This window comes from Bos mutus, chromosome 7 (assembly GCF_027580195.1).
Source record: "Bos mutus isolate GX-2022 chromosome 7, NWIPB_WYAK_1.1, whole genome shotgun sequence".
In the NCBI taxonomy this organism is placed as follows: Eukaryota; Metazoa; Chordata; class Mammalia; order Artiodactyla; family Bovidae; genus Bos; species Bos mutus.
This window is the reverse complement of record NC_091623.1, coordinates 38,579,948-38,603,099: the sequence shown is the minus strand read 5'-3', so window position 1 is coordinate 38,603,099 and position 23,152 is coordinate 38,579,948. Positions and strand designations below refer to the sequence as shown.

Below are 23,152 nucleotides of genomic sequence, written 5' to 3'. Positions count from 1 at the left end.
CCATAAAAGAACCATTCCACATGCTTAAATGCAAGGATTACCATTAGAGACAACCTGCTGAGGCACAGAAATGAAGATTAAAAAACCTTGCTTTCTTAGAGTAGAATGTCCTTTCTGTAATTCATGTCAATTGTCTCTAAAGAGAAATTTCACAGACAGGCTAGGAAAGCTTTGCTTTTCTACATTAGCCTCAACATTGCTTTGAACATGCAGTAGCCATGTTGAATGTTGTTTTCTGAGAACGCTTGTACTTGCTGAGCTGATGCATGAATATAGGTTTTTGTTTGCTTGTTTTCTTGTGTTCTTTGGATGTGCTGCTTGGCATGTGGAATCTTAGCTCCCCAAGCAGGGATCCAAGCCAGGTGCCCTGCGTTGGGAACACAGAGTCTTAACCACTGGACTGCCGGGGAAGTCCCCTGTGAATGCCAGTGTAACGGGTTCATCTGATGGCGGCCCAGGTTCATTATGCATAAGCGAATTTGAGAATTTCCCAGTTGGAACGTAAGGAACAGCAGCAGTCCCTGTTACCCAGCTGTGGTGTGGATAGAATGGTGTTTGCCCTCTGCTGTCATGGAATCTGGTATCAGGAAAGCTCTCTTGGAGGCCTGGAGTTATTTCTATGACTTTTACCACATATCAAGTCAAGGCATTGTCTGATGTGTTTCATGTATCTTTCTGTATGTAGCATAGTATACTTAAATGGTATTTAAATTCTCAGACATGTGTACCACCAACTTTCAGAGAAGAAATGATCACTGGAATCCACACCAAATATGTTACTGCACTTTTCCTAGTTTTTGTAGTTTCACTTGTTCCAGAATTTCTGGAAACAGTTTGAAAATAGTGTTTTTTTAAGAATATTGTTTTTCCAAAATTTGTTATCAACAATGATTTTCTGATTTAGCAAAACACTTGCTGAGTTGACTTTGTACTTCTGATATTTTTAAATCTGTCAAGCACTATTCTTCAATCATATATTAGTATGTTTCCCGTTTTTGCTTAATTGCTCTGAATGCTATACAGCCTAAGCCAGTTTTATATCTGGTAACAAGAAAATCCAAACCCTTTGACTGCGTGGATCACAATCAACTGTGGAAAATTCTGAAAGAGGTGGGAATACCAGATCACCTGACCTGCCTTTTGAGAAACCTATATGCAGGTCAGGAAGCCACAGTTAGAACTGGACATGGAACAACAGACTGGCTCCAAATAGAAAAAGGAGTACGTCAAGGCTGTATATTGTCACCCTGCTTATTTAACTTATATGCAGAGTACATCATGAGAAACGCTGGGCTGGAAGAAGCACAAGCTGGAATCAGGATTGCTGGAGGAATATCAATAACCTCAGATATGCAGATGACACCACCCTTTTGGCAGAAAGTGAAGAGGAACTAAAAAGAGAAATATCAATAACCTCAGATATGCAGATGACACCACCCTTATGGCAGAAAGTGAAGAGGAACTAAAAAGCCTCTTGATGAAAGTGAAAGAGGAGAGTGAAAAAGTGGGCTTAAAGCTCAACATTCAGAAAACGAAGATCATGGCATCTGGTCCCATCACTTCATGGGAAATACATGGGAAAACAGTGGAAACAGTGTCAGACTTTTATTTTTTGGGGCTCCAAAATCACTGCAGATGGTGACTGCAGCCATGAAATTAAAAGACGCTTACTCCTTGGAAGGAAAGTTATGACCAACCTAGATAGCATAGTGAAAAGTAGAGACATTACTTTGCCAACAAAGGTCCGTCTAGTCAAGGCTATGGTTTTTCCAGTGGTCATGTATGGATGTGAGAGTTGGACTGTGAAGAAAGCTGAGCGCCGAAGAATTGATGGTTTTGAACTGTGGTGTTGGAGAAGACTCTTGAGAGTCCCTTGGACTGCAAGGAGATCCAACCAGTCCATTCTGAAGGAGGTTAGTCCTGGGTGTTCGTTGGAAGGACTGATGCTAAAGCTGAAACTCAATACTTTAGCCACCTCATGCGAAGAGCTGACTCATTGGAAAAGACTCTGATGCTGGGAGGGATTGGGGGCAAGAGGAGAAGGGATGACAGAGGATGAGATGGCTGGATGGCATCACCAAGTCGATGGACGTGAGTCTGAGTGAACTCTGGGAGTTGGTGATGGACAGGGAGGCCTGGCGTGCTGCGATTCATGGGGTTGCAAAGAGTCGGACACGACTGAGCGACTGAACTGAACTGAACAAGAATATCTCCCAGTTATGAAATTATAGGAGTGGAAGAAATATAAGTAATAAACTAATAGGTGCAGATATAGAAACTTTAAAAATATGTCCAAATTGCTTTCCAAAATGCTTATGCCAATTTATACTCTCAACAATAATGGAAAGGTATTCTCTTTTTTAATATTATCTCCAACACTTGTGCAAATGGATTCAGCAATTTCACTTCTGGGTACACATATATGTGTATCTTGCAGAGGCTTTTGTACATATTTCAAAGAGATATGCAAGAATGTCCATTGCAACTTTGTTTGTAAGAATTTAAATATAAATTGATAATGTAATTGATAAATATATCACTGTTTAATAAAGAATTGGAAGTGGTTAAATTGATGGAGTAGATTTATGTATCAATATGTCTCCATCTCAACAACATAATGTTGAATGAAAAGCAAACTGTAGAAGGATATATAAAGTAGACTTTTATAGAAAGAATAAAACCTGTAAAATGCTACTTTATAGGATTGGTGTAATATCATTTAGCTTTTTAGAGGGTTTATATGGTATGGAGAAATGTGTGTTGTGTATAACAGGTAGATAGCCATCTATGATGTGGCTGTGGGAAAGCAACTGTGTGATGTATTTACCATTGTATGTCTTCTTGTTTGTAACCTACTTGTCTTGTAGTCTTGCCAACTTCTTTTTACTCAATCTCAAGAAACCTTGTGAATTTTGAAAACCAGATATTGGATTTTATCAGGGTAATAAAGTGTGGCTGTAGAAGGATTTCTTTTAAAGGGTCGTTTGATTCAACTGATAAGGGATCGGCATTTATTAAGTAGCTGTTATCAGACCCTAAACTAAAAGGGTCAGACTTGATTTTCGTGTTCTAACTAAATAAGGAAATAATAATAGCTAAGAACAACTATCTCTGAATAAACATGAGAAGATTTATTTCTTCCTTATTAATACTTAAAGACTTCTAAGAGAGAATACCTTGAGATCTTTTGTATCTTGCAGGTTGCTGAAAACAAGAGGTGTGATAATAGCTGGGGGTGCATATGAGTCATAGTGTTTCTAGAAGATACTGTAGCAAAGTCTCTCAGAATTAAAAAGAAAATGTTCTTTACCCAGAAATACTGCAGATAAGTTTCACATGTTTTTCAAAATATATATACAAGGATATTCAGTGAAGTACTGTTTGCAATAACAAAACAAAATAGACAACAAAACAATAAATAACATAAATATAAAACCGGTTAAATAAGTTTGCATTTTCATAGGATAGAGTACTTTGCAGTTATGTAATTGAAGTAAGCCTACACATGCTGATGTGGAAGATCTCCAAGATATTGTAAGTGAAAACAGGAAAGCTGCAAAACAATGTATCGAGCTTGAAACTGTTGGAGGAAATTAGAAAGAAAGACACGCAGGAACACATATTATACACGAGCATATACATTAAAATCTTTTTGGTAAGAAACTTGAGTGATTACTTTGGGAAATGAAAGTGAGGAGAAGATGGATTTTACTTTTCATTTGGTAGTTTTCAGTACCCTTTATATTTTCTAAACTAACACATGTCTAACTAGTGTTTTTTCTTAAATGCTAAGAGAATTCATCTCTGATTTTCTGTCTCTTCACCCACCACCCTTATTTCTGCTTTTATGATAAAACATACAGCTACAGCAAGGAAACAAGCAAAAATCAACAGAGTGATTATATAAAACACAAAAACAATAATGTTTTCAGTGAGTATAGATGGTCACTGAAAAATATTCTTCAGAATAGGTTGGTATTAGTAGTTATTTATATTCTTGGTAGTTTAAAACATGCTGTAAAGGGCAGGACAGTAATGTCTGAAGCCAATTGGTCATTAACTGTGTTAATCATTGACCTTAAAAAGAATCGGTCTTCTAAATGATTTTCCGAAGTTAATAACTATATTTGAAGATTAGCAGTTATATTGTGATGGTGACAAGCGTGCCAAAAGACATTGGCCCCATTCATATGAAAAATTATGTTTTTAGTGTGTAATTTGCAATGGCATTCATCAAAATTATTCATTCTTTCTAAAAGGAAAAAATTGATTGGGAGCAGTCACAGTGCCAAGGTTAGCATTAATGGTGCTAAAGCATCTAAATTTCCTGGCTTTTAAACCTTTTAAAAACATTTGAAAAGATTTATATGGCTTCTTGGATATGTAACAGTTCTTAAAAAATAATAAGGTCACTCTTTTCTTGCATGCAAAAATATGTGTTTCCCAGTTATAAAAGAGAGATGTCAGGCTTTTCTAACTAGTTTTACAATCTCTTCATTCATTGGGGTTTACTTTTGGGTAAAGGAAAGAGAAGTTGGTTTCTCTGCCCTCATGTGGCGGCCTCCAGTGGGGCCTTTCCCTGCGCTCATGTTTTGTTAGTATAGAATGTGTCTGATGGTGGGCAGGTGACCTCTAATAGTGTATTTCAGAAGGCATGGGTCACATGTGTTTTTCTCAGCTCTGCGCTGCTCCTCGGGGCATCTTGCCTGGGGTGGTGGACTGTGGACCGAGGCCACAGAGGGGAGGGCATTTCTGAATGCAGGGGCGCAGTGCTCCATCTTCATGCTGTGTCTGTAAGTTGCACTCTTAGGCAAGTTCATGGCTTTACAAAGATACTAGCAGACAACCAGCTTCACTATTTGAATAAGTTAAATATAGAATTCTCCCAGTAATAAAATATGCATGATAACTTTTTTAATATGGATTCACTCTGTTTCTGTAAATTAGCATGTTGGTACAGAATAAAGCAGTATATTTAGTAGTGTTTGGCCAGATTATAAGTAGGAATCAGCCTTTGCTGTTAATCATTTTTTTAAAATCATAGTTAAAATAATGTTCAGAGATCTTATATGAGATGCATTCCTGGCTTGTCTCACAGCGTCCCTAGCAGGGAAAGAGATGAAAGCCTCCTTTCTTAAAGTGGTAAGTGGGATAAAGCATGTCTAGACATATAGTGCAGGGTCAGGAAGGACTTAGGTCTCTAGGCCAAATGATGAAGATAGTGCATCCATTTGCTAGTTGAAAAAGAGAAAAGAATAGGGTGTGGGGAGGATTAGGATGGGTTGAAACCTGGCTTTGGATTTTTCTCAGCCCATCCTTGCTCAAATGTTTCAATATCAAATGTAATTTAGAAGACTCAAGAGGAAGAGTGAAGTTTATTGTATTAATCCAATTTTTTACTTTTTCTCTTCCTCTTTCTTACTTCCCAATGTTCCAAGAGTACTTTTATTGTTTATTTTCCTTTTCAAGAACTATTTGCTATTTTTTTAGGGTAGGTCTGCCGACAACAAATTTTGTAAGTTTTTCTTCATCTTTGAATGAATGTCTTGGTCTCCTAGTCATTTCTGAAGGATATTTTTGCTGGATATAGAATTCAGGCTTGACAGTTCTTTTCTTTCAGCACTTGAAAAATATTGTCCCATTTCCATCTAGTACTCTTGGTTTCTGAGGAGAAATCTGCTATAATATTGAATTGTTTTTCAAATTCCAGCTTTAAAGAGATTTTGCTGATTTCAAGATTTGTTTGCCTTAGTTTTAGAAATTTGATTATGATACGTTACAGCATGGGATTCTTTGTGCTAATCCTTTTTGGAGTTCACTCATTTATTTGAATTTGTAGGTTTATTTTTTTAACCAGGTTTGGGGAAATTTCCACCATTATTTCTTTGAGTACTGTTTTAGTTCCACATTCTTTCCCTTTTTTTTTTCTGGAATACTTATAGCATGAATGTTACTTTTTTCTCAGTCTGTTTTCTCTCTGTTTTCATATTGGGTACTTTGTATTTTTCTATCTTCCACTTACTGGCTCTTTCCTCTCTTATCTTCATTTTACTATTGATAGCATCCAGTGACATTTTTTCTTTTGGATTATTTCAGTTTTCAGTTCTAAAACTTCCAATTTTTTTTAATATATTTTCTATATCTTTCTGAGACATTTTAAAAATTCTGCTTCAAGAATGTCTGTACTTGTTTATTGGAACATTATTATGAGGTGTGATTTCACGTTTTTGTTGGATAATTTCAGCATCTCTTGCTCTTTCCCTGGGAACCTGAAGACAACATAGTGGTGAATTCTCTGTCTTATTTTTTTGCCTCACACATCCCTGATTGAGTGCTGGAGAAGCTGGCAGTCTGGAAACATTGGTGAACATAGGCAAGAAACCAAAAAAACAAAAAACAAAAAAAGCAAAACTCAAGAAAGCCCCACTGTTGCCCTTTTTCTGGCCAAAGTGTCAGAGTCTTCATGCATTTGTTTTATTTACATATAATGCCCACCTTTTTTTTTTTTTTGCTCTACTTCTCAGGAAGAGTAGGCTAATCCATTCTGTTCTGGAACTAGAAGAGAAACGCTGTGTGAATGTTAATCCCTGACATGTGGGAAATGTGAATCATGTCCCTTCCTAGCTTAATGTAGATGACGATACAAACCCCCGGAAGCCATGAATGCCCTGAAGATGTTCAGAAGGCAGTCCATGTTAAATGCCAAGAGTGAAAAATAAAATGTGTTCAGAACTGTAGGAAAAAACCCAACTTTGAATATCAAAAGTTTAGATATAGTAACTTTTAAGGAAATCTTGTTAAATTCAGACCTGACGTTAGAAGAAATAAGATAGCAGACTAAAACAAAGTTAACTGTAATTGTTTATACTTATAGGAGAATAACCTTATATATGACAAAACTCTAATCTGATAGTCTTATCTCCATTTGTACAGAATATAAAACTGAGGTAGAGAAGATTAAGAAATAATAAGAATTCTAAGGTGGCTACAAGTGCTGCCTAGGGCATAACCAGATTTTTGATGCTTGGATGTTTTCATTCTTACCGTGTATTCTGTACATTCACATCTCTGGGCCTTTGTACTGTGGTTCTAAGTGGTCCTAGCTCATGTCCTATGCCTGAAATGGTCTTTTAAAGGTCTCTCCTTCAGGATACCATTTGGTCCCCACACGAGTGCACAAAAGCAATTTTCATGTAACTATTTTAGCACTTATGTATGTTGTTATGGGTACCTGTGTAGACCATTCTCCACCACCACTGCATATACATATATCCTGTACAGAGCTTTCACATACTTGATGATGAACATTTGTAAATTGAGGTAAAATTAAAATCTGGCTCCCAGTTTGGTGCTTCCGTTGTCGTGTTTCAGTGCCTCCTCTAAATACAATGAATTCCACAATATTAGGCGAGGACAGATTTGCTTCAGATTTCGAAAGACCAAGCCTCTTCAACTAAGGAAACCAAAAATCTCATTGAACAAAGATATATTTCTTTTGATGCTTTAGTGTTTCTTTCTTTTTTTTTTAATGAGATTCCAAGAACTTGGTTTTCACCCAGATTAAGATATGATCTTTTCCCTCTTTTGCCAAATTAATGAATTCATTTGAAAGCAGCTGCATTGAGTTTGTAGTATGTGAATTCCTTACATGCGCTGTCTTTTTTAATCCCCACACAGCTCAGTGGCGTTGGGTACTGAAGTACCTGCAAAGAGAATATTGGAATCTGGAGAGGTTAATTATGCAGCTGGCAGGAGGCGAAATGAGTGACTCGGGTCTAGTCCTCGTGACTTCAAGCCTAGACCATGTGAAGCTATAGAGACGCCGCCTGCCCATTCTTCTGTTTAGGTACATGCTCGTGCACATTAGATATGCCTATCTTGATGTCTTGAAAACGCGAGGAAGAGGGAGAGGTCCATGGGAGGGCAGTAAGCAAAGCTGCAGGCTGCACGGCGTCTGTTCCTCACCCGCCCTTGGTGCGCATGTGCTACGCCGTTTCAGTCATGTCCAGCCAGGCTCCTCTGTCCATTGGATTCTCCATTAGGAATACCGGGCTCCCATGACCCGCCTCCAGGGGATCTTCCCGACCCCAGGATGGAGCCCACATCTCCTCTGACTCCTGCATTAGCAGGCGGGTCCTTTACCTCTAGCGCCGCCTGGGATGCCCGAAGCCTTGGCGCTCGGGTTTGATTCCTGTGGTTAGTTAGAGGAGAGGACCAGCACCGGAAGGAACGATGTACGGAGAGACAGGCATTGCGAGGTGGTGCGCCCCAAGCGGAAGGCTTTGGGGCTCAGGCGGTGAGGATGGGTACAGGACCAGAAGCTTCGGCCTTTGGGCGGAATCACGCAGGAGTAGTCACGAGAACAGGAAAAGCCGGGAGCTCTGCTGAATGGTACGGAGGCCACGGGAACCAGAGGTGGTGGCCAGAGCAGGGCAGCACCCTGGGCAGCCGCAGCTAGTAGGCAAGCGTCTGAGCAGGAACGAGGGCTTGCTTGGGCATCTCAGAAGCCTGGAGAGCATTGAGAGAGGCCGGTGCCCACCAGTCAGGCTGGTGGGGAACTCTGCTTCCCTCATTAGGTTCCTGAAAGCAAAGGAAACCCTGCTTTATGATTCCATGGTAGTGAGGTCTGGGATATATTTTATTATTATTTTCAGATAAAATACAGATGAGAAGCCGTGTAATGCAAGCACATTATCACCATGTCGCTAAAGCAGTTGATTTTGAGAATTCCTGGGTTGCATCTTTTCACTAAGCATCTCATATTTGTGTTCATTTGAAGTATTTTTTAGTACAGCCTTGTTTGTTATCCAGTTATATGTTGGATTTGGTGTTTACCATTTTTTTGCTCTTCATTTTCATTCTAAACTAGTGAACTGACTCTATATAGTATTTTTTATGTTTCTTAATATCTTTTTATATATGGGGAAATATATAAACGAATTTTCAAAAACTTGTTTTTTGGCTTACCCAAGCAAAGTGTACTTAGGTATATTGTTTATTGTTTTATAGTATATTTTCTTCTTATTATGTGGAAGAATAATGACTAGGTAGAAATATGGTACTGATTTATAAATTAAAATATTTTATAGGTTAAAATAAGTTATATTCTCTTTTCTAAATTCTAAGAAAATTTTCATTTTGTTTCTTAAAATTTCTAAAGTTGCAAGAAAATTATTTAGGTTTAAATAAGAGTAAATTGTATTTTATTTCTGTTATTTTTTAGAGATTGTGCAAGCTGTCTGTGTTTATTTCTTTAATGTACCTAAAATTCATCTTCTAGTTTCTTGTTGGGAAAAATGCCTCAAGTTCGTGGAGACTTTCAAAAGCCTTATCACATAGTTTTTTCCTTTTTTAAGCATTTGTTTTTTGTGATCATAAGAATATAAAAATATTGATGTAGAACTCTGGAAAATAAGAGGAACATAAAGAAAATTAAAACCACACTTAGTGCACTAGCAGGAGGCAGTTGACGTTTTATCACGTGAGTCTTTCCTTCTGCTTATATACTGAGCAGAGTGATGCTCAAACTCCTGACAATTGTATAGTCCTGTTTTAGCAGACTGTATTTTTCTGACTTCATGAGATGTTTAAAAAGGTATGATCTTTCATGGCTACATGGCAGTCTGTCAGAAATACGGACGTTAATTTAGCCACTATCCTATTTTAACACATCCGAGAGGCTTCTGTTCTTCTGTTGCTGTAAATGCTGCTGCGGTGAGTGTCCTGGCCCACAAAGCTGCCCACCTCTCTGCTGGGCCCGTTGCCCAGACGTCCCTAGACGTGCTCCTTCTGGGTAAAAATGGGTAAACACCTTTAAGACCTGTACACTGTAGTGTGCATAAATGTAAATAAAGTCAGCTGGGCCAGTGCCTGGAAATAGGCACTCAGCTACCGGCTCTCTCTTAGCAGTAGAAATTCTGCAGTATTGTTATTTCATTCTCAGTGAACTGGTGTTTCCAGTACCTGTCTTTCCCAGTTTGTTTCATCCCTTCACGCATTCAATAAATGTGCAGTGAACAGCTACTACCTACCAGGCCCAGTGAAGGTGTCTGTTGACTTGGACTTAGAGGGGATGTTTTGAAAATACCGAAAGACCTCTGTTGACCCCTTTTCCTAGAGAGATGAATCTGGATCTTGACATTGCTCATGAGCTCTGCTCTTTCTGAGCTTCTAATTTGAAAAATGAAATTAAACATATTTATACTATACATACTTTTTCCCCCTCTGCCAAAATTGACAAGGAAAATGCCTCCTTCATATTCTTGCTACTTAGCATGGCGTCTTTTGTGAAGGTTAAGTGTGCAGACCAAGTGGACTAGGTCAGTGTGGTTGGTGGACTTGCTGTCTTGCTTCTGGTTATTGTGGGAACCTCATCAAAGGAGGTGGGATTTTATGAGCTGTTTGAAATGTAAGAAAGCGAGCTATGAATGTATTTGTCTGACATGATGAAAAATGTATAACCTAATTTTAGGTTTTGTTTTTTGATAATAGGTTTTCTTGTTTAAAGAATGTTAAACATGAATATGTAAGAAATGTTCTATATTCATACATTAGGGTGTTGGTACATTTTTTCTTTTTAAACAGGAGATTATTGGCTTTCATTTATGATTAAAACACGAATTGTTAGGACTTTATACCTTGGTTAGATTTTATTCATCCTGGGAAGAGTTTTCTGTTGTTAAAATATTAAAACTTAATCTGAAATATTTTCACAAACACGAGTGACTCTTTGAAGGTTGTTCTCTTGATTCTATATATTTTCATTTTGCATATTATATATCACCCTCCTAGGGAGGAGGTAGTTCTTTCTTGTTATAGAATATTATACTTATAAATCAAACCTTCTCATATATTGATGAGTTCCTTAAAATCGCAGGAAAGAAACTTCGCTATTCTACTTACTATCTGACACGTTGTATATTTAGGAGCATCACAAAGCCCAGTTTTGGTGTAGATACTTGTGCTTTCCGAAAGCTGAAAGAATAGTAGTGATGTACTGTCATATCCAAGTGCTGTTAGACTAAAATAGTTTGCAAGTTAGAACATTAAAAATAGAGTCAATGTACCCTTAGAAAATAGAGAGTTGTTTGCATTGCTTCCTTTTATTACCGACATTTTTAGATGTATTACAAAGTATAGGTAAACCTGTGTACAATTAAACTTTCTACTGATATTTTACCAACTGAAAGTCTCATTTAACTTACATTTTTCTCCCAATATGTGACTTCAACCTGGTGAACAAGTATAGAACCATTCATGTATTGTTGTTTCTGTTTCTAATGACTTGGTGGTAGGTGGGACATATCATAACAGAGACTATCACTAAATGCTGCTTTATATATTTTATCAAGTACAATGATAGGGAAAGAAGTTAATTTTGTACAGTAACGTTCGGAGCACCAGCTGCACGGAATGGGGAAAGGAGGCACGCACACTGCGTGGTACACGTATGCAGTGTGTCCAGCACATGGGGATTTTCTTGGAATGCTCACAAGAAGCCTGTTAGGTTTCTATCTCATTTTCATATTTTTGGAAAGCAGATAAATTCTTTAAGGTTGGACAGCTAGGAAGACGAGGAGCTAGATTGCAATTCAGGCTGAGTCCAGTGACTTCAGATAATCTTACATTTCTTAGATAAAGGATAAGTTTAATGTCACTGATTTGAAATTAATACAATGATTATATTTAAAATCCTTCGTAAATTGCTCTTATTATGAACAGCCAGTTAAGAAAAGGTGTTCAGTTCAGTTCAGTTCAGTTCAGTCGCTCAGTCGTGTCAGACTCTTTGCGACCCCATGAATCGCAGCACACCAGGCCTCCCTGTCCATCACCAACTCCTGGAGTTCACTCAGACTCACGTCCATCAAGTCAGTGATGCCATCCAGCCATCTCATCCTCTGTCGTCCCCTTCTCCTCCTGTCCCAAATCCCTCACAGCATCAGAGTCTTTTCCAATGAGGCAACTCTTCGCATGAGGTGGCCAAAGTACTGGAGTTTCAGCTTTAGCATCATTCCTTCCAAAGAAAGGACAGAATGTGGTCCACTGGAGAAGGGAATGGCAAACCATTCAGTATTCTTGCCTTGAGAACCCCATGAACACTATGAAAAGGCAAAATGATAGGATACTGAAAGAGGAACTCCCCAGGTCAGTAGGTGCCCAATAAGCTACTGGAGATCAGTGGAGAAATAACTCCAGAAAGAATGAAGGGATGGAGCCAAAGCAGAAACAATACCCAGTTGTGGATGTGACTGGTGATAGAAGCAAGGTCCGATGCTGTAAAGAGCAATATTGCATAGGAACCTGGAATGTCAGGTCCTTGAATCAAGGGTAATTGGAAGTGGTCAAACAAGAGATGGCAAGAGTGAACGTCAACATTCTAGGAATCAGCAAACTAAAATGGACTGGAATGGGTGAATTTAACTCAGATGACCACTGTATCTACTACTGTGGGCAGGAATCCCTTAGAAGAAATGGAGTAGCCATCATGGTCAGCAAAAGAGTGCGAAATGCAGTACTTGGATGCAATCTCAAAAACGACAGAATGATCTCTGTTCGTTTCCAAGGCAAACCATTCAGTATCACAGTAATCCAAGTCTATGCCCCAACCAGTAACGCTGAAGAAGCTGAAGCTGAACGGTTCTATGAAGACCTACAAGACCTTTTAGAACTAACACCCAAAAAAGATGTCCTTTTCATCATAGGGGACTGGAATGCAAAAGTAGGAAGTCAAGAAACACCTGGAGTAACAGGCAAATTGGCCTTGGAATACGGAATGAAGCAGGGCAAAGACTAATAGAGTTTTGCCAAGAAAATGCACTGGTCATAGCAAACACCCTCTTCCAACAACACAAGAGAAGACTCTACACATGGACATCACCAGATGGTCAACACCGAAATCAGATTGATTATATTCTTTGCAGCCAAAGATGGAGAAGCTCTATACAGTCAGCAAAAACAAGACCAGGAGCTGACTATGGCTCAGATTGTGAACTCCTTATTGCCAAATTCAGACTGAAATTGAAGAAAGTAGGGAAAACCACTAGACCATTCAGGTATGACCTAAATCAAATCCTTTATGATTATACAGTGAAAGTGAGAGATAGATTTAAGGGCCTAGATCTGATAGATAGAGTGCCTGATGAACTATGGATGGAGGTTTGTGACATTGTACAGGAGACAGAGATCAAGACCATCCCCGTGGAAAAGAAATGCAAAATATCAAAATGGCTGTCTGGGGAGGCCTTACAAATAGCTGTGAAAAGTAGAAAAGCGAAAAGCAAAAGAGAAAAGGAAAAATATAAGCATCTGAATGCAGAGTTCCAAAGAATAGCAAGAAGAGATAAGAAAGCCTTCTTCAGCGATCAATGCAAAGAAATAGAGGAAAACAACAGAATGGGAAAGACTAGAGATCTCTTCAAGAAAAGGTGTAATAGTGGGCATAAAGGGTTCAGAAGGAACACGAGGAAAAGGAAGGAGAAGAACCAGGGAGAGGTAAGGGAATTGGTGGAAATGGAAGAGAGGGCCGCACATGTCGGGCAGGGGATGAGGTGTTTGGGCAGGGGCTGAGGAGGAGGCAGAGAACACCTGTTTTTGTAGATAAAGAGAGGCCTCGATGGTGTGGGAGTCTAAGGAAATTACCTTTATCGTGGTGGTTTTTCTCTTCCTCCGTGACTTTTAGCAAGCCTTTTGAAATACTAACTAGCTCTTCTGCTATTCCGAGCACTGTTCTTTGTGTGTGAGCTTTCTGGGACTTCAGTTCATTTTACCCTTTGTGATGAAACCCATTCAAAGTTACATGAGTCAGAATTCAAGTTGTGTATACTACTTCTATTTTTCCCTGTTTTCTTGCATAACACATGATGCATCCACATAGATTTTGGTAAGTGATCTGTCTGGTGGATTTAATTTAGCCTTCAGTCATATTCTTATGAGTTTCACTTTATACTCTTTGAAATATACTAACCATATCTGTTAATTTAAAAGTTGTGTTTAGAAATGAAATAAAGCTTGGCAGAATGGAAGACGCTTTACTTTCAGAGAATTGAAACATTTTTTTCTGTGATATGACCAAAGAATTAAATTAGTTGCATGTTTATGAAATAAGGACTTTTTTTTATCAGCTATGTTTATTTATTACTTAATGGGTCTCAAATTTAGCACTCATATAGATTCTTTGATTGTATTTTAAGTACATTATTGAGTATGTTGTAATGCACAGGGCACTGGGCTCACATATAAGGTGGGGCAGGTTACTTTAACTTCTGTGTTTCTTCATTTGTGAAATGAAATTTGCACCTGCCTGCTTATCTAACTGGGTGAGTGGACAGATGTGTATGTATACTAGAAAATGCCTTGTAAATATCATTGCTAAATACAACTATGATTGTTAGGTTTGGAGATTTCTCTTTAGATTTATTCCTTTCATTAATTAAAGGGTGAGCTGATGCAGAATAGACTAATTATTCTGTTTCATTTACATTACCCAAGTATTGAATTTCAATAAAATAAAGTATTAGTTAAAGAAACATGGTCAGCAAACTAGAGGGAAATGGTTGAGTCATAGCTGACTTAGCGTAAATCTTTTTAGTAGGGACACGTATCTGTGCCGCTAATTCTGGACCAGTGTCTTTCCCTTTCACAATACTTTAATGCATAACTTATAAATCTCTTTTTATCAGCCAATCTGACTTCTCTAAACCCAGACTAACATTAAGCAAGACAGAATGAGCAAAAATCAGGCAAGGTCAAACAAGCAATCAAATAATCAGATTCTCATTGGCCGCTAATGGAATTTTAGAGTTTTAGAAAATGATTAGTTATGAATCTCAGTGCCCTTGTTGACAAAGGGTCAGTTTTTATAAAATTGTTGTAAATTTTTAATGAGATTTTTAAATTACCATGTTGGATTATCTCCATAAAACTATACATAGTTCATTTTTCATATTAAGTCTCACATGAACATTTTTCCTGGGATGATAAGGGTATTATGGCTCTGATTTTTAAAAGATCCTATCTTTTAGAGATATACTGAAATATTTACTGATAAATGTGATGTTTTAGAGGTGGATAGGGCTATTAATAAAACAAAGTTGACAATGAGCTAGTAATTATTGAAGGTAGATGATTGGTAAATGGAGGTTTATTTTATTGTTTTTTCTACTTTTTTATGTTTTTGAATTTTTTCGTCGTAAAATGTTAAAGGCTTTTGCTGTCTTGTGCTTCTGATTTACCTAATGAGTAGTTGAGTCATGCTGATTAACAGCAGAGTTGTATTAGTTCTATTAGTAAGTATGAGTTCTTAAATAATCCTTGTTTTTTTCATGATTTATAAAAGCAATACATATTCTAGCCCTCTACTGAAATGATATTGGGCATATAATGATATCAGGCATACAATAACTTAAAGTATTTGAGAAGAATCTCATTTGTATAATTGAATATAATTTTTAGTCATACTTTTGACTTCTTTCCATGTGTTGTTGTTGTTTAGTTGCTAAGTTGTATACGACTCTTTTGTGACCCCATGGACTGCAGCCTGCCAGACCCTCTGTCCATAGGATTTCCTGGGCAAGAATACTGGAGTGGGCTGCCATTTCCTCCAGAGGACCTTCCTGACCCAAGGATCAAACCTGCATCTCCCACATTGCCAAGTGGGTTCCTAATCACTAGCCCAACCTCCTTTGTGTACCGTGTAATTATTGCACATATATAGAAAGGAGTAATTGGTAGGCTACTGCAAGTGATTAAAGGAGGGGTCACACTTATAATAACTATTTCGCATTTACTCCTCTCACTGGATTGTCAGCTCTGTGAAGGTGGATTGTCTTGGTCGTGGTGTGTAGCGCAGCGCTTGAGCCATGGTATTTACTCACTAAATGTTGTCTGACTGTAGTTTAAAAGAATACTATCTTTAAATAATGTTCTTTTAGATTTCTTTTTAAAAGTCACTAAAAATATGAAATTTTTATTACAGTAAGAGCATAGTGAAAAGGTCTTACTGAAATGATTCATAAGGCGAATCCGTACCAAGTACTTTGTCTCCATATTTAGCTATTTCCTTTTATATGGTCGGTATGATTCTCTTTTGTGTTTTTGTTACACTATTTAAAAGGAGGGTGCATTAATTGTAAGTGTTTTATAACCTGTGAAAAAATAGAATACAGAAAAGCAAAGGAGGTGAAAATGAAAAAGAAATTTTCATAGAGTTTGAAGACTCAATAAATGGAGAAATTTTATTGTATTTCATTTTAAAACTCCTGAAGTATCATGTATATTTGAAAGTGAAAGTCACTCAGTTGTGCCCGACTTTTTGTGACCCCATGGACTATACAGTCCATGGCATTCTGCAGGCCAGAATACTGGAGTTGGCAGCCTTTCCTTTCTCCAGGGGATCTTCTCAACCCAGGGATCGAACCCAGGTCTCCCGCATTGCAGGTGGTTCTTTTCCAGCTGAGCCACAAGGGAAGCCCATGTATATTACTCGGTATCTAAATCAGATTCTTCACTTGGGACTTGAGTCATTATAGCGCCTCACATAGTACTTGTTCGTCCGTTGTCAGATGTGAATGCTTACTGACTGGCTCGGCCTAGTGCTGAAGGCGCCCCTTGCTGTAGTATACTGCTCTTCTCACAGGGCAGGACCCTGCTGTAGGCGTGACCCACTGGCAGCCTCCCTGAGGCCAGAATATCCCTTTAGTTGGTCCTCAGTTTACCTGATGGGCCTTGAAGGACAGCTTCCCTTTATCACCCTTCCCTTAGAGCCTTTAATGAACGGCACCATGCGGTAGGTGCGTGCAGGAGGCTGGAACTCAAGGGGACCTCATAGTTTCTTTAACCCATGTATGTCTCACGTTATCAATAAAATAGATTCCTTCCAAACCAAATCACAACCGTTCTGCCAGACATCCAACCCTCCATAGCGGTGGTTACTTCTTCAGACTTGGTTTCAGACCTGGATAGGGGATGGTGGGATGATGAACGAGGTGGAAGAACTAGGGAGGAGGCAGATTGTGCAGGGCCTTGTAGATTATAGGAGTTTGGATTTTATACTTCGAGCAATTGGTATCACTGGAGGACTGTGAATGGCAGACTGACACGATGTGATTTGTACACGTTGAAAGATCGCTATGGCTCGATGGGTGGAGGATAGATTTGTGGAATCAAAAGTGGCAGAAGGACGTTCAGTGTGCAGGCTGCTGAAAATGCCCAGAAGGATGGCATGTCCTGGACCTTGGTGGTCTGTGGTGTCAGTATAGGTCAGCAAAGAGATAACCCCATGACGCCACGTGTGCCCAGGACCATCTTCAGTGCTAGCACTTGGAAAGGCTGGTTAGTTGTTAGATTTAGTTGTGAGTTGTTTATGACTTGACTCCATAAGAATCTTTAAGAGAACTTATTAGAAGTATGTATTTCCAAGTCTGAATTTGTAGGTTTGGGGTGAACTCTTTAAGAGAACTTATTAGAAGTATGTATTTCCAAGTCTGAATTTGTAGGTTTGGGGTGAACTCTAGCGAAAACTTTTTTCTAAGTGAAGTTGTGAAATACTTTATATTATTTAATACATTCATGTAGGATTATATGGAACAATTCTTTAATGTCCCAAGTGTAAAAATGTACAAAGATTTCTTGACCTTTTTAGAATTAATGATATAAATTTCTTTCTTCTATTGATACACTAGCATCATTCCCCAAATTTAATCTTTCAGCACAGATTACAAATCCCTTTTCATTGACTCAGTCTTATTCTGATAAAGATAGATCTCTCCACCCATGTTCTAAGGAAACTTTGTCTTAAAATAAGAAGAAGCTGCATCTCTTTGTTTAGAGTCCTGAAATTTAAGTAAAAGCTTTTCCCATCCATATTTTCTTAGTCTTTAATTTTAATCCTTTTTAGGTGAAAGTGCTTTCTTGGATTATCAGTTTCTACTTATGTGGTTTTATAATTCACTACCATTAACCCAGCTTCTTCATCACCTCTGAATTAGATAATCCCAACCCACTTTTGAGCTTCCCCAAAGGCTCAGCAGGTAAAGAATCCGCCTGCAATGCAGGAAACACAGGAGACATGGGTTCAGTCCCTGGGTTGGGAAGATCCCCTGGAGGAGGAAATGGTAACCCACTCCAATATTCTTGTCTGGAACACACCATGGACAGAGGAGCCTGAAGGGCTAATAGTCCATGGGGTCACAAAGAGCTGGACTCAACTGAATGCGTGCGCGCGCGCACACACACACACACACACCCCACTTTTACGCTTCTTGTTTTGGGAGGATTCTTAGGATATACAGGAAACTATCATGGCATTTCAGCACATCTATTCTATCCTTAGGAGATGAAAAAAGTAATCAAGGGTAGTGCTTCTCTCTAGAAAATTCTTTAAAAAATAGACCCATTGTGCCTTGATCCCTGCCACTCTACCTCTCTGGGGCCAGAGGGAGGGCCTTAAATTTGCTTTTGCATTTGAGTGGAAATTAGCACCACTAACTAAATGAATCACAGCCTAGTATATATAAGTTAAAGAACATGGATTATAAAATCTGAAAGACCAAAGTTTAAAGCCTGCTTGGCCATCTGTTAGTGGTTTGATTTGGGAGAAGCCAATCTCTGATAGGCTTATTTTAGTCACCTGTAAAATGGGGCTAGGTCTACTCTGGAAGAGGGCATGGCAACCCGCTCCAGTATTCTTGCCTAGAGAATCCCACGGCCAGAGGAGGTCCATGGGGTCACAAAGAGTCCGGCATGACTGAAGTGTCTTAGCACTAAAATGGGGCTAATATTGCCTGTCAAGGGTATTATAGGGATCCCCTGTTACAGAGAGGACTTAGCTTGGCCCACAGTAAGGCCTTAGTAAATACAGCCATTTTATTTTCTATTCCCTCTTAAGCTACTTTGGCTGCTGGTACCCAAACTTTGAGCTGTGTTCAAAGACTGAATCTCTAGATTCAGCAATTCAAAAATATTATGTAAACAATAATATAAATAATAATTTTATAACAGTTAACTCTTCAAGCAAGATTAGTGACCCTGTGCTGCCCACCTTCTGCTTTTTCTCTTCCTTCTGGTTAGAATATGTTCATCATGTATGGACATTTCTTCCATAGTGGCCATTACATCTGCATTTTCTAGGCCTTGTATTTCTACCTCCCGGGGAGGGTTCTTCTTGTGCCCGCATTTGCTCTCATGAGAACCCACCCTCAAAGGATGTCTGGTTGAGTGCTGCTCAAGAGCTTTTGAGAACCAGTATCTTCTTTCTGCCTTTGCCTCTGTGTTTCTGGCTTCCGTTTGTTTGGGCTCCAGCAACTAGAGAGGGCCCCTTAGGATTCACAGTGGAGGCTCCACTAGAATCTTGCGTGTGTCTGTGCTATTGAGGCTCTTCATGGCCCTTGTGACTCTGAAGGCACGGGGCATTCCTTGTCACCAGTGCGTCTCCTCATCGTAACACTAAATGCACTGCGTCTTCTCCACGCTGGTATCAGAATGTCAGTTGGCTCTTAGAGTGTCAGCTTAAGGAGATGGTCCTCTCTGTCTCTGTCTTGTGAAGAGGTGACACTGTTGAATCTGAGGTTCGTCTTCTCTTTTTCTCCATCACAGCTTTGACTAAAAGGTCAAAATCTGCTTTGCCAGCTGGTCTCATTCCCCGCTAATTTTCTGATACCACTTTCCAAATCCTGAGCCACGTTTCTCTTTGCATATGAATTCTTATTTACTGGCTGGTTTTATCACAGTCTGTGAGTAAGTATGATCCCTCAAAATCAAACCATTCCAGATGGTCTTTTCAACAAATAGGACAATTCATGTGCAAACAGAATGAACCTTTCACCTTACTTCACACTGTTCACGAAAATTAACTCCAGGAGCACCATAGGCCTAAATGTTGGTTCTAAGACCACCATCAAGGAAATGAAAAGACAAAGCACAGAATGGAGGAAAAGATTTGTGAAACAGATACCTGATAAAGGACGTGTATTCAAGTTATATAAAGAACTCTTGCAATTTAATAAGAAAACAACTCACATTTAAAAATGTCTAAAAAAATAAGCTTATCATATGACTCAGTAATTCCAATCCTAGATATTTATGCAAAAGGAATGAAACATATGTCCAAACAAAGACTTGTATGTGAACTATCACAGAAGCATATTTATCAAAGCCCCACACTGTAAACAAAATGTTTATAACTGGTGAGTGGATAAACAAAATGTAATATAGTTATACCATGCAAATCTACCCAGAAGTAAAACGAGCCAACTACTGATACAGGTAATAGCAAGGGGGAACCTCAAACAAACAAACAAAAGAAATTACTAGCGAAAGAAGCTAGACACAAAAGACTTTATTGTAGAATCCTATTTACCTGAAGTTTCTAGAAAAGGCAGCTGTAGATGTGTAAAACAGATCACGGGTCATCTCGGGGCAGGAGCGGTGACTGACTGCATGTGGGCATCAGGGAGAAAGGGACTTTTAGGGCGGTGTGATGGAGGCGTTCTGTGACTGGATCGTGGTGTTGGTTGCACAGTTGTGGTAAGGTCACAGAGCGCCCCTGTCCCCCAGGCACTCCCTCTAGCCTTATTCGGCTCTTGGGGCTCTGTTGCTGCAGGAGGCACCTCCAACCTCTCATTTGACTCCTTGAGCTAAAAGAGGAAGACCCACAAAGCCAGTTTTAATACTTTGTCTCTGAAAGCTCTAACACCTTGGACCTGAGCTTTCCTGTGTCCTTCATCCTTATCTGAATTCCTCTTCCCCCTTTTGAAGATGGATCTGGGAGAAGCCTGATGTCAGATTAGGCAGGATGTTGAACCAAATGGCGATAGGTGTTGAACCTGTTTCCCTCTCCTTCCCGCCACCCTCTGAGGTTTTTTTTTTAAATGGAAATTGGTTTTCACTGAAGCTTCAGGCAATTTCAGTGCCTTAAATATTCTTTCTTGACATAATGTTTTTAGAAAGCTGAGTGTCAGGAAGGCCCATTTTTAATTTATCAGTGGCACCCTTAGTCTTAACATGCTGAAGCACACTTTACTTTTGAGGGCAGAATTAATCTTTTATCAGATGTACCATGGACGCTGTTGGTTTGATTATTTTAGGAAAACGTTCTTGTGTTGTTTCAGAATTAATGCTACCCACATAACTTTATTTTCCAATATCTGTTCAGAATAGATAAGGGAGAGACAAAGTAAGAGTCACCCATATTAAAGTTAATGCAAAGTAGGTGTAAGTCACTGCTGTTTGAAAAACTAACAGTGTTGTTTAACTTGTTGATTTCATCTTGACTGAGGAAAGTGAAGCTGAAATTAACCCTATCATAGAGACTATCTGGACCTCCTTTTATATGCTACAACTTGTAGAATAGTGGAGAAAATCTTAGCACAATTATAAGAAGATGATTTTATATATGGAAAGCTTTTGGAGGCTGGAGGAGACAAAAAGGAATTTCAGTTTGCCCTTTGTTTAAAGCAGGGCCATGCAGAAATGCCAAAAGCTGTCAATGTAACTTTTTTGCAGCTCTGGGGCTTCAAGTTTTCACATCCCTAAGAGTCACTTAGGGGCTTGTTAAAAATACAGATTCTTGGGTTACACCTATTTTGACTCTGAGGTTTTAATAAATTCCTCACGGGATTCTAATATGTATCACATTAGTTAGGGTTCTTCAGAGAGTCAGAATTAGTATGAGGGGTGTGTGTGTGTGTGTGTAGAAGAGATTATTGTAAGGAATTGGTTCCTGTAACTCTGGAGGCTGAGAAATCCCCAAATCAGCGATCTGGAGACCAAGGAGAGCAGATGGTGTAGTTCTAGGCTGAGTCTAAACGCAGAGGAACCCGGAGAGCTGATGATATAAGTTCCAGTCCAAAGTTGAGTCTAAAGGTGGGAAACTGGTGGCTAAATGTGAAGGTAGGCAGAGAACGAGAGAAGGAGGGAGAGAGAGAGGGAGAGGGCAGATCCTCCTTTACTCCCCTTTTTGTCCCATTCCTTCATCGGACTGGATGTGACTGAGGTTGAGTGGTCACCTCGGGGAGGCAATCTATTTTATTCAGTTTGCTGTTTCAAATGTTAATCTTACCCAGAAACCTTCACGAACACACCCAGAATAATTTTTAATCAAACATTTGGGCATCTCATGGTGTAGTCAAGATGACACATAAATTTAACCATCATACCCTCCAAATCTGAGAAGTTTGAAGCAGTGAGGGGCAAAACCAGATTTCTTAGAAGAAACACTTGTAGGGAGAAACCTTATAAAGAGACTGTTGTTGCCGTTTAGGAAACAGTTGTACAATTTCAGTTATCAAATATGTCGGGACTGAGCAAAGCTGTAGTGACAGAAAGCTGCCAGGACTTGGAGGCAGGGTTGGAACTGGGGAACGGCTGCTGATGGCATGGGGCTCCTTTCTGGGGTGAGAAGCATGTTCTGGAGTTAGACGTTGGTGATGGTGGCACGACTTGTGAATCTGATACAGACCACTGGACTGCTCCCTTTGAAATGGTGAATTTCATAGCACATGGAGTAAATGTCAGAATGCATACATGTCTATTGAGGGAGGCATGAAGAGGTGGAGGTGGATTAATGTGACGTCTCTGAGACGTGAAGATGTAAACAAACATGGGCTGACAGAAGGGAATGTGGGGTTGAGGGCGGATTTAAAAAGCACAGGACGTCGTGCAGCATGTCTATGGATTCAAACGGCCCACTGGAAAAGGAAACGTTAACAATGCAAGGTAAGGCCGGGGGAGTTTGCAGTGGTGAAATCCTGCAGTGCTGTCCTGACTCTCTCTCTTCCCTGCTCTCCCCAGGTGACGGACCAGTCCGTGAAAGCGTTCGCTGAGCACTGTCCTGAGCTGCAGTACGTTGGCTTCATGGGTTGTTCGGTTACTTCTAAAGGAGTCATTCACCTAACCAAGGTAGGTTCCACGGCTACATCTCCTCGGTGTTTCCCAGCATCATTCATACCAATGCCCTCGCAGTGTTCCACATACTTGAATGAGGACTGGTCAGACCATAATAGAAGTGTAAGTAGTGTTTGGTATAATAAAAATCAGTTTAAGTCAACAATATAAAATCTATCCTTTCTGAAATGGGACATTCATTTAAACAAGAAGCTTGCTTTTTGGCATTTTTCCTTTGCTAATAACTGTGAATGTATACAGTAAAGAAACTGAT

General features: G+C 39.3%; 1 protein-coding gene across 1 annotated transcript in view; it reads left to right on the top strand.

Annotated features, from left to right (window-relative positions):
• Positions 1-23,152, top strand: part of FBXL17 (F-box and leucine rich repeat protein 17) — a 527,341-nt gene that overhangs the window by 134,457 nt on the left and 369,732 nt on the right. The window contains 1 exon segment of the mRNA XM_070373201.1: positions 22,786-22,893. Within this exon segment, the coding sequence (XP_070229302.1) occupies positions 22,786-22,893 (108 nt within the window).